General features: G+C 49.3%; 1 protein-coding gene across 1 annotated transcript in view; it reads right to left on the bottom strand.

The window, feature by feature from the left end:
• The window catches only part of EBF2 (EBF transcription factor 2), a 252,086-nt gene extending 236,330 nt beyond the window's left edge, over positions 1 to 15,756 (bottom strand). The window contains exons 1-5 of the mRNA XM_074218156.1: positions 15,329 to 15,756; positions 11,697 to 11,853; positions 10,321 to 10,384; positions 9,828 to 9,883; positions 9,200 to 9,273 (exon numbers count right to left, since the gene is read on the bottom strand). Coding sequence (XP_074074257.1) covers positions 9,200 to 9,273; positions 9,828 to 9,883; positions 10,321 to 10,384; positions 11,697 to 11,853; positions 15,329 to 15,459 — 482 coding nt within the window. The 5' untranslated portion in view covers positions 15,460 to 15,756. The remainder of the gene's footprint in view (positions 1 to 9,199; positions 9,274 to 9,827; positions 9,884 to 10,320; positions 10,385 to 11,696; positions 11,854 to 15,328) is intronic.
• Between the last annotated feature and the right edge of the window lie 467 nt (positions 15,757 to 16,223).

The following is a 16,223-nucleotide window of genomic DNA, read 5'->3' as shown; positions in this document are numbered from 1 at the left end:
AAAACCTCTCTATATGTATTCCAATCCTTCCTCCCTTCGAGCCTTATATTCCAACCAAATCAGTCTGCTTATTTTGTTCTGAACTTAGCATTCCATTTCCCACCTCTGAGCCTTTGCAGATTGACATTCCAAAAACCCAGTACACCTCTCCTTTTTAGAATCCTTAACTTCTTTCAATGCTCAGCTACAGTGCCAGTTGCTAACTGGCAGGGTGTTTCCTGACCCACCAAGCCATGAGCATCCTCTTCTTCATCATCAAAATATCATACATTGACATATATATATATGTATATACAAGTCTTACATTTTATCTTAGACAGCTTAGAACATAGGAAGTGTTTGCTTTTATTTTTTCACTCATTCATTCAATTCGTTCCTCTGCTCAGCTAGAACTATGGGTCTGATTTTGTTTTTTTTTTAGTTGTCTTGTATTCCTAATACTTATGGAGCTTTGCACATAGTAGGAAATAAATATTTGTTGAATAAAATTAGATTAGATTGCATTGGATTGGATCTTAGGAGAGCAAAATGTTCAGGTAACCCCTGGGAATTTTAGCCAAATCATCAAAAATAACCCGGATGTGAGAGATAAATTGGAGACACAACTCAACAAGTATTTATTATGAGAATCTACAATGTGTGAGCTACGAGCTATGGATATGAAGATGTACTCTACCATGTGTAATCTGCCCCTGCTTAAAGAAAGTCCAGATTTCTGAATCTCTTCTGACTATTTTCAACCCCAGAGTCTCCAGCCCACACTCACTCCAGTCCTGGTGCTATTACCATATTGGGGAACTGTTCAGATTTGGCCAGGGATGTAATTCTGAAATGACTGAAATAGAAAAAACTGTTGTCCGTATGGTCAAGGGAAAAGTTAAGCACCATCAATTTGGCAGTGATTTCAATGGTTGTGACATGTCATCTAAGAAGAGGAATGGCTATGACTTCAGAGAACTTTGAGTGAAATCCTTCCTAATTAAGACCAAATCCCTGAGTTTCTCAGGACCAATAGTTCCCTATTAGTAAAACTCATAGGTTTGGACTGGATGACACCTTAGTCCCTTCAACCTAGGCATCTCATAATTCTCATAATTCTAAGTATTATTGTCTTTATTTTGCAGAGCTGAATCAGAAGGCCTAGAAAGAGACGCCTTGCTCCTGAGTCACCCAACTCCTTGCATGGTACATATGGTGCCGGCAGCCCCACGGTCTAATCCTCAGTTGACACTGATTTTCAGCACAATTCTCTATCATCTGTTTACACTTCCCTCCTCCCCCCCCCCCAGTCCCCAGTCCTCCATTTACTACCTTGTGGATGTAAATCAAAACCAGATCTACTCCACACCACAATTCAGAGCTTTAATGAATGAGGAACCATCATTGTAAAGAGTCCTAATTGTGAAATGTACCAGAGAAAGTCAAGTCAACTCAATTCAATAAACACACATTATCTATTCTGTATGCAAGGCCCCATGCAAGGACTTAGGGGAGACACTGTGAGAAATAGGAGGAGGCTCTGCCCTCTGGGCTGTACAATCTGAGAGATGCTATGAACTTTCACTAAACAGGCTCTTGAGAGAACTTTCACTAAATCAGCTGAAAATAGTAGAGGAAAAAGCTTCTGAAAAGTCAAATTTAACCACTGGAATTTTTTTAAAAGATATTTTGCCTATTGCCTTTGAAGTTACATTAGATTTTTTTTTGAAATTTTTGATCCAACCCAAGATTAACACTAATAAAAATTCTGACCAACTGTTAGTCTATTTGTCTGTTTCTCTTTATCTTTCTCAATTTGTCTTTCTCTATCTGTCTGCCTCTGTCTCTCTGTCTCTACATCTCTCGTTTCTGTCTTTTTTTTCTTGCTTTCTCTCCATCTCTCATTCTCTTAATTCTCCCATTACTGTAATATTGTTTACATCTTCATAATGTCTTGGCATTGCTAGAGATGACTTGGGTCTCAAGCAGTTCTGAGGCCTCTATTCCCTAGAAACTCAGGACTATCAACCTGGATTATATCAGCTGACTTCATCAACATGTCAACTGACCCCAGAGTGGGCATGACTGCTGAGCTAGCTGCATGGGATTTCAGAAAGAAAACACACACACACACAGAGCAATGTCAAAATGGGCCCATCTGCTTAGCTTTATCAGGAACAGTTCTGAGAAGGACGAGTGAGTTTGCAAAATTCCTCGGCTGAATTCAGTTGCCTTTCCATGGGGATTTCCTCAGGAGGAGAAGCAAAACAGATAAAAATGTAAGCCTGGTGCCAGAGCAGTATAATTGTGGGGGATTGACTTTAGGGGGAAGTGAATAAAATTCAAATATATGAGGTTGGGGTCTTTGTACTTTTAACCCCATCAGATTTTCAATATAACAACAGTATTTTAAAAAACCATTTCAATTTAGTCTTTATATATCCAGAATATCTCACAGTATTGGGCACAGAGAAGGAGAATAATGAATGTTTGTTGAATTGATATCGAATTAAAAGACAAGCATGAAAGAACTTCCCAGGAATACTCAGATGTCCTCAAGAAAGGATAGGATTATTTCTCTGAACCTCTGTTTCCCACTCTGTGAAATGGGAATCAGTCTTTGGTCTTCCTCCCCCATCCTTACCTCATAGGGTTGTTGCCAGAGAAGGGATTTATGAACCTCAAAGCACTGCCTGAGTATGAATTGTTATTATTAATTTTTCAAAAGGTAATAAAATGCCTCCTCCACCAGCTGGGTTTAGTTCTGATTTGTTTTGAAAATGAAATCCAGGCTTGTTCACCTCTGCCTCCTAAAATCCTTAGCTTTTTCTACAAAAACCCATTCTTAATTCTGCTCCAGCTTCTAGAAAGTGAAATGAATAATGTCAGGAAGGTGCCAGTTCAAATTTGAGCTCTTTTTAGTTGGGCAAGTCATTTAACCCCATTTGCCTCAGTTTCCTCATTTATAAAATGAACTGGAAAAGGAAATGGCAAATCACTCCAGGGGCTTAGTCAAGAAAATACCAAATGGGGTCACAAAGAGTCATACTTGACTGAACAATGACAACAAAAAAACCAGTTCTTCCTCTCCACCCAATACTCCCACCTACCTTCCCCCATAGGTATTATTGTCCTTATCTTCTAAATTATAGGTATAATATGTATTGTGTGTATATATATATATGCATATATATGTGTATATATATATATATATATATATATATATATATATATCCCTCTACCCCCAATAGAATATAAGTTCTTACAGGATAGGAATTGCTTCTTCATGGTTTTTATCAGTTGAATTTATAAACCCATATATGGAACACAATATTAGGATTTGCAAGCATGTTTATGAATGCTGACTGTTTAATTGTGAACATTAAAGTAGGAACTATCACGATTTTGTGCTGGAAGAAAGGGAAGGGAATAAGCATCTATTAAGTGACTTGTATATTTGAAGCACTTAATAAATATCTCATTTGAGCCTCACAACATTACTAGGAAGGTTGATAATACTCTTATTCCTAATTTAAAATTGAGGAAACTGTCAGACATGAAGTGACTTGCATCTGAGCATCTGAGGCTAGATTTGAACTCAGGTCTTCCTAACTCCAAGCCCAGATCTCTAGTTGCCTTCTCAAAACAAAGACTATCCAACTCTGTTCCGTCACTTAACAAGAGAGAAAATGGAGACCCAGAGTCATTAAATTACCCTTCCAAGGTCAGACTGGTAGTAAATGACAAAGAGAATTTGAAACCAAGGCTTCCCTCTACATAAGGAGTGCTCTTGCCACCACACCATGCTACCAACAATCAAGACCTATTATTTTAGAGATTTGATTTCTTAGAGATCTGAGCCCAAGTTCAGGTCAGATCAGCTCCTTGGGAGTGATTTTCTGACAGAACTAGCCGAAAAGAATGAAATGCCAGGAAAAGACTGGGAATCTAATCCTTGGCCTGGTTAAGACCGTGTTTATGTGTTTATGTCTAACAGAGAGAAACTAAAGGCTCATCACTTTCCCCTAGAAATAAAATGAAGTGGTTTCCCCTTTTGACCTGGTGCTTTTGCTTATTCCCACAATCCTCTATTCACCTCAGTTTCTTTAGGACTTTCACTCCCCAGACCGCTTTCATCCTCCCCCTCCCCCATCTAAGAAGACTATTTGATGGACTTATGGGAAAAAAAGGGAGAGAAGTTGTAATACAGTTGGAAGGAAACCAAGGGGTCTTTCTGCTGAATCTTCACAAAGAACTCTGTACTTTGGTGCCCATCTCTACAGTGCCACTTTCTGTGGGCAGGGCATTTCCCCTCTCTGAACATAGAGCATCATAAGCAGAGTTGAAAGAAATCTCTTCTAGTCTGGGGTTTGGGCATTAATGAGATGAAATCAGTAAATACAGACAGGGGGGTTACATTTTAATTTTCACTAACCTTTGGAATCCTCTGTATTTTTTTTTTTTGTATCTTAAAAGCATTATTCTGAAATGGTATCAGTAGACTCCTCAGATGGAAAAGGAGACCATGAATGCAATAGAATAGGCATCTCATTCCATGAAAGGGACTGCACCAAGCACTTTGCAAATACTGTTTTGTGTAATCCAGATAATAACCCTGTCCCCAGGCCCAGCATTTTGTCAATTTAGTCACCTAGCTGCCTCCTGACTTCCCCTGAAACTGAAACTTTGACAGTGTAATCTAAATCAGACTGTGGTGTGGGTGGAGCCTGGACTCATCTTCCTGAGTTCAGATCAACCCCACACTTACCAGTCAGGTGATCGGGGCAAGTCACTTAACTCTGCCTCAATTTCCTCGTCCCTTAAATGAGCTAGAGGAGGAAATGGGGCACCACACCAATAGTTTTGCCAAGAAAACAAATGGGGTCTTGAGTTGGACACAACTGAAAATGACTGGCTGCCCCCCCCCCGCCAAAAAAAAAGTCTGAGCACTTCCTTTTTTTAGAGAAGAGCAAATAATCACAAAGAAACAGTCACTTGATTTATAGACTGAGTGATTGCCCAAGGTCGCCTAGGTAGGAAGTGACAGAGCCAACAGTTGAATCCTGACTGAGAAATCAAGCAATAAGCATTTATTTAGAACCTGTTGTGGATCAGGGGCTGTGGTAGGTGATGAAAACATAAAAACAATGAAAGAGCCCTTGTCCTCAAGGAGCTTACAGTCAAGCAAAGGAGATACTATTTCTTGAATGCTCTCTTCATTATGCCTATTACAGAAGTATTTTAAATATTGGTATATAGAGATTATTTCTTGAATGCTCTTTTCAATGTCTTTAGTACAGAAGTATCTTAAATATTGGTATATAGATACTATTTCTTGAATGCTCTCTTCATTGTGTCTTTAGTACAGAAGTATCTTAAATATTGGTATATAGAAAATATATTTGTCATAAATATAAGACTGGAGAGACAATGAGCAGCTGTTTGATCTTATCACCATGCCCATTGTTCAACTCCTTACTCTTACCACATTTCTAGAGCACGTGAAGATTTTCCAAGGCCCTTTTCCTGTACTGTTATTGGTTATTATTATTAATATTATTGTTATCGTCATCATCCTCATCATCAATAGTGCTACTACTTCTGGTAGGAGAGAGGAGACAGTCTTCCAAACAGGGTGTCCAGTTAGTCAAGCTTCTGAACCAGACCAACCAGTGCCCCTCAAAAAACAAAACTGCTTTTCAAATTCAGACCTCAACTTTCCAAAATCTGTCTCTAATTTCAAACTCAAATAAGCGCCCAGCATGGCGGCCTTTGTTTTGTTCTTTCCTCTTCAACTCCTCCCTGTGATTGCATAACAAAAGTGTCTAAATTCACACCATCTGGCCGATAAAGACACTGGCCCCACTGGCCGGCTGGCCCATCTGATTAGGCTCCTGTCTAGCCTGAGCCTTGTGGCGAAAAGTCACAGCTGTGGGGCTTTGGAGCCCTCAATACAACTCTGTTATTAGCCAGCTGTAGGCCTCGAGACTACTTCTGTTCAAATTATAATATCTTTTAACCCTCTGAGCATTGAGGGCGCAGGGGCGGCTGGCAGCAACAGACCGGAGGAGAGTTCTCTTGGCTAATAATTGGCAAAATGAGGAAGGGGAGGGGGACAGTTGAGAAGACTAGAAGTAAAGTGATTCCTGGAGAAATAGGGTTTCCCCCCAACTTTGTGGCTCTCCCCCCTACAGATGGGTGCCCTCTTTCCACAGGAGGCTCCTTAGAATCCAGTGGCCAAGAATGCTGGGGACACGGGGGAGTGTGTTCGGTTATGTCGAGGACTTAATGCAAATGAAACTAATTATGTTCTCTAACCACTCTGGACCTGGGCCTTCAAATCCTCCCTCCCAAGTTGTGGAGGCCCAGGGATCTGTATTGCAAAAGTTGCAAATCAGGAGAACTTTTCTTCCCCAATCTAATGGGAAGGGAGCCTAAGAAGGAGGCTGCCTGGGGATGTGGTTTAGTAAGAGCAGAATGGATTGCATTCGTACCTCCGTTAGTGGCACACATAGAGAGGCATTTGATTGCCCCCCCCCAATCCCATGATTTGGGGAAATATTAACCTTATACTTGACTTTTATTTAGTCGTTTCGAGTGGATACCGGCCCCCCCCCCCTAGGGCGAACTCTTAGGACTTTAAAAAATTTTGGTCTCCTTTAGTTCCTGACCAAAATTCTAGGTTTTTACTGTTGGGGATGGGGGGGGGGGGGGGTGAGAGGAGATTTTTTTTTTGTAGGTGAGAAACCTAATTTGCTTGGGCGGGGGGGGGGGGGGGGGGGGCGGTCGGGAATCTACTCAGCGGAACACTCCTCCAGGATGCAGATCGACTGCTTCCTCTAGCAGTCTTGCCCAGCTGCCTGAGGATACAGGGAGGATAAGGGACTGGTCCAGGGTCACATAACTCAGATGCCACTGATACAGGATTGGAAACCAGGGCTAAGTGTTCTGATCACCACTGCCCCTGAGCCCAGCACCTAGCCGATGATTGATAAATTCTCCTTCTGAGAGATGGGGCAGCTGGTCGGGGTTAGAGAGAGCTAATAATAGGGGTGAGAACTGAGAGAGAGAGAGAGAGAGAGAGAGAGAGAGAGAGCTTCACCCACAGCGAAGAATCTTAACAGAAAAGGAGGGTGGGGGGAAGACTGGGAGGGGGGAACAATAGCCAAACTCTGCTGTTCTCCAAACTGCCGAGAAGTTCCAGTGCATTAAAATTTTATATTCTGTTGCTAATGCAGACTAAACTAGAAGCTTTTAAAAATTGATGCCTGCCGCCTCTTATTTAAACAGCATAAAATAAGGAGCCTTGGATTAGGCTTCAAAACCAAATAGCAATCCCGCAGTCAGGCGGGTCCTGCAGCGGGGTGGGGTGGCTCTGGCTCTTTTAAATGGCTAGGTGTAGTCCGCCAGACAATGGGCAGTTCCTTCTCTGGGAGGGTGTCTCCAAACAAAGCCGGTTAAGGGGCAGCGGGAGGAGAGGGGTTCTAGGACTCTAACTCTAGTCCTCTGATGAGCCGGCCCGAGGCCCTGTGCTCTGGAACTAGGTATCACCCAGAAAGGAGCTCTCCGGATTGCTTCCCGGATTAACCAGGCCCGTAGAGACCCGGCCGGCGGCTGCGGCGGGTAGCCGGGGCTCAGAGAGATGAAGCGACCCCGGACCTTGACGGGAAAGGAGGCCGGCCTCCGCACCTCCGGGGAGACCCGGTGGCCAAAGGGACCTTTAGGTTGGCCGAGTTTCTCGGGCTGGTATTTGGGCAGACCCGAAAGCAAGCACGTCGGGTGGTGAAGGTTTCTCTCGGCCCCCGCTGGGGAAGAACCAGAGCAGCCAGCAAAGAGGCCAGAAATTCATCTAGGGGCCTCTCCTGACTGGAGAAGAAGGGGGGGGGGGGGGGCTTCAGGCTCGGGGATGGGGTGAAATCAGGAAGGAAGGGGTGCCTTCTTTCCAAGCTGGAGGGGAGAAAAAGCTGTTTTCTCTTCAAGCGGGTGGACTCGTTAGAAACCAAAATCGAAGCAAGAAATTGAGAAGAAAAACTGAGAGTCTGGCCTCTTCTCCCCCCTCCCTCCAAAAAAAGATTCTCTTCAATCCAGTCTCCCCCCCCCCCTACATTGTGAGATTTCTAAAGCCATCTTTCCAGCCGAGGAAATCACTAACACTGCCCCCCTTCCTGAAGCCCCTAAAATACTGGAAACGAGGGGATTGGATCCCATTAAATCCTTCAAGTGAAGGAGCCCAGGAGGTGGGACAGACCAGCCTAGCCCCAGAGAAGTGCATGAACCAGAAGTCAATGCTTAGCTTTTCCCGACTGCAAATAAAGGTTTTCCTAATCCTCCCCCCCCCCCCCCCATAGGACCCAGGCCCTCAAGAACTTTCCCTAGAAAAGGAGCTGCTATGGCCCTCAGCTGTAGGTCGGAGGGCCTGGCCAGTCCCTGGAGGCCCTAAGCAATTTCCCTTCGAGGTGAAATCATAGGTGAGACATTTCCGCGCGCGGGACAGAACTTAGAAAACATCCAAAGGCTGTTTTATCTGCCTCCTCTGAGGCCGCCTCACATCCAAAGTCTCCCCCAGCCCAAGGCGAGACTTAACACTTCTGCCGCGGGCAGTGATGGATTAAGAAGATGCCAGTCCCTTTCACTGAGGCTAGCCCGGGTCAAGGCTGGCCCCCCCATCCCCGGGGTGGCCTCCGCAGCAAGCAGGGTCCCGTGCCGTGTGGGGAGGCTAAGCTGGTTCTCTTTTGAGGGGTCATCCCTTGTCCTTATGCTGGGGGATTTTGTAAAACGGGCCACCCCTGCAATTCAAGGGTTTTCTTCTCTTTTTTTTTATTTACCCCTTGCCTGAGCGCCAGCGTGTTCTCGTCTATGCCATGGAGACTGTCTAACCCCATTCCAACCCGGTTCAGGTCATCTCTATTGGGCAATTGGTTGTTTATTCGATTTCCAAGATTCTTGGAGGGGTCCTAGGAAATTTGTGGAGAAGGGGGCTTTGTCTACAATAGGAACACACCTGCTCCCCCGTCTATTCTCCCCTTCTAGCCCTTTTAACCCCTGTCCGAGATATCCACTCGTGGGGTCGGGCAAGGAGAGGCAGGAGCCCAAGATGGCAGAAGGGTCTCTCCATCTCTAGTCTCGAGTCAAGGGTCTCCTTGCGTCTCTCCCCGTCTCGCCCTCTCTTCAGAGAATCATTGAGCGACGTCGCAAACAACAACAAAAAAAGTCCACTTACCTGCACATAACTTCGTGGGTGAGGAGGACTCTGCACATTTCGGGGTTCTTGTTCTGGCCCTCATAAGCTATGGGCTGCCAGGAGAAGAGAATGAAGGAGAGAGAGAGAGAGAGAGAGAAAAGGAAAGACGAGTTTAAAACAAATCCAACCAACTTTCTCCTCCTGCACTTTTTAAAGGTGATTTCCCAGGTAGCAAAGGCGAGAGGGATGAAATGGACAACTGAGGCAAGGCCTAGGAAAATGTGGGAAGAAGGTTACAGAATACCACCTTTCTGCCACATCGTAATGTATCTCCGGGGGGAAATATTTTTTGCCTGAATCCCCTTTGCCCGAATTGTTCCAAATTTGCCCTCCCTTTGAGATCGTCACCCGGGGCTAGTTGGCTGTTAATTAGAAAGGGGGCTTCTCCCTACTCGCTTTTCTTTGTCACTGGTACCTCTCAGTCGACGGGGACCCCAAGGCTTAGCCGTGAATTTGGAGACCGTCTAGAGGGAGCAATGAGTAGGAAAAGAGGAGAGGCTGGAGGAAAATGAAAAGGGAGAAGGCAGAGAAGGTTTGGGGGAGAGAAGGAAAGGAAGGGGGAGGAAGGGGGAGGAAAGGGGGCCCAAAGGCGGCCCGCTCAGCTCACCTGCTTCGTGACCGAGTCGATGAGTCGGACAAAGAGGTCCTGTTCTGTCCTGACTCCTGGGAGGGGGAATACAGAAGGCAGAGATGTCACTCATTCGGCCCCGCCAAATGTATTTATACAAATAAATAGATGAGAGCTTTGAAGTTACCCAAGGAAAAGAGAGTGTGAAACTCCGGTGCGTGGGAGAACGCAAGGTTATTAAGCTTGAGTGCGGTGTAGCCCCTTAAGTTTTCTACTTTTTCTCTTTGCTCAGCAACCCCTGGGGGCTCAGGCCGGACTCGGTTTCCCCGCTAGATCAGCCTCCCCTCTTCCACAGCTTACTTCCCCCAGACTGCTCAGCTTCTGTGGCCTCCCGAGTTCCTCCTCTGGAAGTCACCAGAGGGGTAGTCCCCATCAGGACTTCAGAGCTGCGAGTTCAAGTCCCTTTTCGTTTGAAAACCGCAAAGCCTCCCCCCTTTATCCTTTCCCCTTTCTACACTGCACAAGGTCTCACCGTTGCTGTAAAGGAGCTGTAGTTTGTAGTGGGTGCCGTTGTTGGTCTTCTCATTACCTTGTTCCTAGAAAGAGAAGGGATCCGAATTTTTTTCCCATCTGTGTTGCAGCGATGATGTCCTTCCCCAGTCTCCCACCCACCAAGGGAAAGGTCCCACTGGAGACTGCTTTTAGTCAAAGGCCCCCCATCGCCGGCCCTCGATAGCCCAGCTCCCGAAAAGTCCCAACCCGCTTTGGCATTTGGACCCGCCGCCCCCATCCTCGCCGCCCACGCTCCCAAACTCAAAAATGCCCCGTATTTGTGGAGACTGCAAAACCACGGCCCTTTGAGGACACAACGTCCTTCCCCAGAACCCGATTTTGTTCTTTGGATTTAAATCCATCTGAGTATGTGTGCCTGTGTCCACCGACATTAGGAGAAAGTGAGGCACGGGGGGAATGGATCTTGGGGAAAGATTTTGCTTGCCCACTTCCCCTCCCCTGGGCTCAAGCGGACCGAGCCCAGGGTGTCTTCACCTGCTTCTGAATTCGACATCTGAGCGCAAGGGGGTGTGCTGAAGTATTTCTTACCCCCAAACGCCCTCGGAAAGGTCAGGAGCCCGGCAGACAAATGGACGCTTAGTTCCTTGTTTTGGACTGCCTGCAGAATTCTCTGCATGCAAGTGACTTGGGCAGGGGCCCAGACATTAAAAGATAGACAGACAGACAGACAGACAGACAGACAGACAGACAGACAGACAGATAGATAGATAGATGGATAGATAGATAGATAGAGATAGATAGATAGATGGATAGATAGATAGAGAATAGAGATAAAGATAGAAAAAGATAGAGATTAGATAAAATAGAGATAAAGATAGAAAGAAAAAGATAGATACAGAGAAAGAGATAAAGAGATAGACAGACTAATATACATATAATTTTATATATGAGTATCTACAAATATATATATTTATATACACCGAGAGAGTGGGAAGGAGGAATTCTTCCGCCTGTTTTTTTCTTGACCGGTTTTATTTTTGAAAAGTCTTGAAATTGCCATTGCCCGAAGCGCCTACTGATGGAGAGTTAAGACAGGTCTAAGTTGAGGTGGAGGGGCTGTTCAGTTTGGGGGTGAAAAGAGGAGAGGAGAGGAGAGGCAGAGGAGGCGCCGGCGCCGGGAGAAGTAAGGGGTGCTTTCTAGCTTCTGGGAACGAGCCCCCCATTCATCACCCCGGGTGAGCCTAGCTGCCCAGGGCCGCGCAGTGACAGATGGAAGGACTCTCTGCTCCTTTGCAGAAGGGCATTATTAAGGACCCTGAGTGCGAAGGGGGGGCGCTGGTGGTGGGAAGAAAACAAACAAACCACTCCGCTCCAGCCCCCACCCCGTCTCCTTACTTTGTCGTTTTCCACGAAGTCCACGAAGGCGGTCCTCTCGATCTCCACCGGCTGGCCCTGCCGATCGTACAGGGCCAAGACGAAGTGGAAAAAATTGGATTTTCGCAAGTTGGAAGGAGGCTGTTTCTCAAAATGAGCCCGAGACAGGGCTACGCCGCTGCGGAAGAACAGAAGAGAGCGGGGTGGGAAAGGGGGACCCCAGAAACGCTGCTCTTATACTTTTATCCAATATCTCTCTTCAAAGAAACCGAGGGAGCCCTCCCTGCCTTTCCCAGAAGCCAGACCCCCAAAGTCTCTGGAAGGCATTGGTGCCTCCACCCCACGCCGTCAGAAACTCGGCCTTCGAGAATAAACTTCTGCACCTGGGGTAACCAATCTCTTCAGAGTTGGACCCTGATGGATATTTTGCCAAAAGCCCCCCAGTCTCGTGGGAGGTTACTCTAATGGAGTCTGGGGGAGCATCAAGTTCAACCATCTTAGATGTGGGCCCGGCCGAAGTCCCCTGCTTCTCGGTTTCGAACTGAACCAAACCCCCATCCCCGGGGGGGTAGAGGCAAGTCCTTCCTGCCTAGTGTCTCTCTGCCCCTAGAGTCTGAGAGTACTGACAGAGCCCCCCACGTTTGTGTTTCATGCTCTAAGCAGCCCCGGCCCACCCCCTGCCCGTTCCTCCGGGCCTCTCTTGCTGTGCCAGTTCCTAGGCTGGGTGATTTAGGAAGGAGCAGAGAAAGGGAGAGGTGTGGAGTGCGGTTACCAACCCGATTTTTCCTATACTGTAGTTAGAAGCAACTTCTTTCCTTGGAGAGGGGGCACCTCGCCATTCGGGGCTGAGAGGTGGTTTTGCCCTCGTTCTAGAAAGGGTGCCCTTCTCTTTGCGTCTAACCAGCCCCCACACCCTTCCAGGGAAGAATCCTAAACTGCCGAAAGAACCAAAACTAACTCCTGAGATAGCAGCCCTGGGAAGAGGCAGCGTCCAAGGGCCGAGCTGGGGCAGCCAAAAACCAGGTCCCAGGTCCCACTTTCCCCGGGCTCAGCTAAAGGCCTTAGCCACCCCCCAGGCTTTGCTTCTCCAGGAACGTCCTGCTCATTTGGGACCCTGATTGTGTCTGGCTGTCTTTCAGTCCGAGGGTCTTAACTCGCTTTCGGTCTCCCCAGTTGGAGCCCCGGGTAGGGAGAAGGGTGACTTCGAGGGAACAACCCAGGGGTGGTGGGACCGGGGAACCCCAAGTTTTATTAAAAGTTGAAAAGTTCTCCCGTGAGGATGACTATCCTCCCCCCCCCCCAGGCGAGGAGGCCGACAGAGGCTTGGGCATGTCTCCCCAAGGGGGGAAAGTGAGGTCGAGGGGTCGGGGTGAAGGGACAGAAGGATGGGTGAGAGCATGGAGGGCTAGAAGGGGTGCGGGCGTGCACTCCTGTGCCTCAGTGAGCGTTCCGGCTAGTTGCCGAGCTGCCAAAGGACACCTCCCAAGCCTCGGGGTGCTCTCTGCGCTCGGAGAAGGGTCACCAAGAGCGCTTACTATCTCCTAACCGAAACTGCAGGCGCTTTCACTCTTAAGAAAAATGATCCAGAAGGGCAGAGGTGAGACGGAAAGACTCAGTTTCTCTCCCAGACCACCCGAGGAAACAACGGAATCCCTGGTTTCTGGGGTGAGCCCAGGAGCCGCCCCGGCGCTCTCTTCTCGGGGAAGTTGCAGCTGCCTCAGTTCCAGGGCTTCGGGAGCTGGAGTTTCCATCCACAGGAATGAGTCTGGAGAATTGCTCAGCTCCAGGGGGTGAAGAAGAGGGAGTCGTCCCCAACTCTCCCCGGGAAAGCTGGGCGCTTGGAAAGAGCCTCCTGCGACCTGAGAAAGTCTCTGCCTCGATGGGGCCGCTCCCCAGGCGGACTGCGAAAAGAAGGAAGCCGGCCTCCGAAGCTCAGCCGCCTGGCCCTGAGAGGCCGGGTTGGCCGGGCCGGGCTGGGCCTGAGCTGTCCTCCCATCTGCGTCAGGCCTCTGAAGTCGCTTAGAGAGGAATGGCCCTGACCTCCAGGCCCAGGGAACGGGTTCGATCCAACCGGGCCCAGCGAGAGGCGAGGCAGTTTCTCTAGGAAGGGGTTTGGAGGCGAGCTAAGAAAAGGGGAGAGGGGGAAGCTTGGTGGTGGGAAGCCCGCCCTGGGTGGAGGGGAGCAGAGCCTTGGAGCCCTCAGAGCAGCTGGGGAGGGTGAAGAAGGGCAAGTCAAAAACAATAACGGAGGGGGGAGAACGAGCAGCAGACCGCTGCGGGCTCGAGGCAAAAGGAATCCAACAGGCGGCCTGCTTTGGAAAAGGGAGACTTGGGGCCCCGAAGATGGCATTTCTTTTGCCTCCATGTCAGCTTCAGGGACCTCTGAAAACAAGGAGAAGAGAAGTTTGCGGCTCCTGGTCATGGAGCAAACTGCTCTCCTCTCCTGGGGTCTGTTCGTCCTTTCCTTTTCCTTCCCCTTCTTCCTTCTTCCCTGCCAGTCCTCTCCTCCTTTATTTTTTCTTCTTGCTTTCTGCGTGCGTTTTCCTCGTCTTCCCTCTTCCGCCATTCTTTCCCTTCTTCCTGACTTTCCCTCCTCTTCTCCAACTCGCCCTTCTCCCTAGTTCTCTTCCTTCGTTTTCCCCTTCTTCTTCTCTTCCAGCTCGGCATTTCCCTTTGGGGCTTTCTTCCTCTCCTTTCCCTGCATCCATGCATCCCTTCCCTTCTTTTGCTTTTTGCTCCCTTCCTTTCCCCCTTCCCTTCCTTTCCTTCCCTGCGCTCTCCTTCCCGGGACTTCGCAGCCTCTCCCGCGGTTCGGCTCCCCGCAGTTTCTCGGGGCTGCCTCGCTGGCTCCCTCCCGGAATGGAGCCGCCTCTTCCAGTTGGCCGTGGCGTCGCCAGCCCTGCAGCCAGGCTGGCCTGGGGGGGTGGGGGCGATCGGTCCAAATGGCAGGATGGTGGCGGGGGGGGGGGGGGGGGGGACTCCCGAGTTTAGGGCGAAAGCTCTCCTTTCTTGTCCTCTCAGGTGGTGGCGCCGCATGACAGCTGCTCGCTAACTGGGGTCTCCCTCGCTGCCTCCGCCTCGGGCACCACCTCGGGCTCCGGGGGAAGTGACAGCTGAGCTCCCGGGCCTCGGGGACTCGGACCCCGAGCCGGGGGCGCTGGAGGCGCCGAGCTGGCCTTGGAAACCCGGAGGAGTGGGTGCGGAGGGCCAGGGAGGATGGCAGAGTGACAGCGGCCACTCGGAGCCTCGATCGCCTTCTTTTTCAACCGCCAGAGGGAAAGTGGACCTGGAGAGGTCCCTCCATGAAGCCGGGGTGTTCGGAGAAGAAGGTGACAGATGGAGAGAGCAGCAACACGGCGGGGAGAGAGGCGAGGGGAAATGAAAATGACAGAGGGGAGAACGCAGCAGAGTGGGAGAAGCAAAGCGAGGGGCGAGACGAGAGAAGGCAGGAAAGGGGAAAGGGAAGGAGGAAGGAAAGAGAGAGAGAGACGGCAGAAGATCTGAGCCCAGATCTGCCCAGCCGTTGCGGAGAAGACCACGACCTCAGCGAGGGGACGAAGAGGTGAAAATGGGAAAGAGGAGAGAAAAGGCAGAGAGGAGGGAAGAGAAGGAAGGGGGGTGACGGGGAGGGGGCTGGATAGAAATTGATTTACCTTTGTGCAGCCACGTTTGCATCCACCACTCCGACGTTTCGAACCCAGGACCGGACCGAATCCATCTCGGCGCCTAGAGCTTTCTCTTTGAGAGTTGGTCCTCTTCCTAACGTATCTTGAATCCCAAACATTTAAAAAGCCTGATCCACTAAAACAGCCGCCTCTTTAAAAAAAAAGTGTGTGTGTGTTTGTGTGTGTGTGTGTGTGTGTGTGTGTGTGTGTGTGTGTGTGTGTGTGTGTGTGATGGCCAGTATCCACCGAGTCCTGGCTAGGCACGAGACTGGCACAGCCAAGGGTTCCTTCCCCCCACCCCCAAAAACGTCGAAGTCCTCGAAAGAGAGCGAGAGTCAAAGTTTGGGTGTGGGCCTGGGTCGGCTCGCAGCGGCTGCTCGGCGAGGTAGGCCTCCGTCAAAGTTTGGCTGCCTCGGCCTCCCCTGCCCGCCGTCGGCAAGTTCGCTCCTGCGGCCGGCCTTCCCCTGCGCGCGCCTAGAACATCCTTCCCTCCGCAGCCCGGCCCGCATCCAGAGAGCGTTCGCCGGCCAGGAGCATCACCTGTTTTCTGGGAGAAGCAGGAGGAGATGGACGGCTGCCTAATCTCGCCCCCTTCCTCCCTCCCAGCCCCCCTCCCCTTTCCTCCCCACCACTCCAACTCCAAACCAAAAAAAAAAAGGTGGGGTGTCGGGGGGTGGTGAAGGAGGGGGGTGGGGTGGAGAAAAGCCCAGGATGGCTTGTCAGAGCCAAGGGAAGAAATGGATCTAGTGAGAAGCTGGCTGCTCCGAGAGAGGGGGAGCCGGGATGCAGCCGCTCCGAGGCCCCATGAATGGGTTACTGCGAGCCGAGGGCCACCCCGAGGAGGCGGAGCCCCCCTTCCCGATAAGGACAGCTCATTTGCATA

This window comes from Macrotis lagotis, chromosome 1 (genome assembly GCF_037893015.1).
Source record: "Macrotis lagotis isolate mMagLag1 chromosome 1, bilby.v1.9.chrom.fasta, whole genome shotgun sequence".
NCBI lineage: Eukaryota > Metazoa > Chordata > Mammalia > Peramelemorphia > Peramelidae > Macrotis > Macrotis lagotis.
Note: the sequence above shows the minus strand (reverse complement) of the source record. Positions and strands in the feature narration are given on the sequence as shown.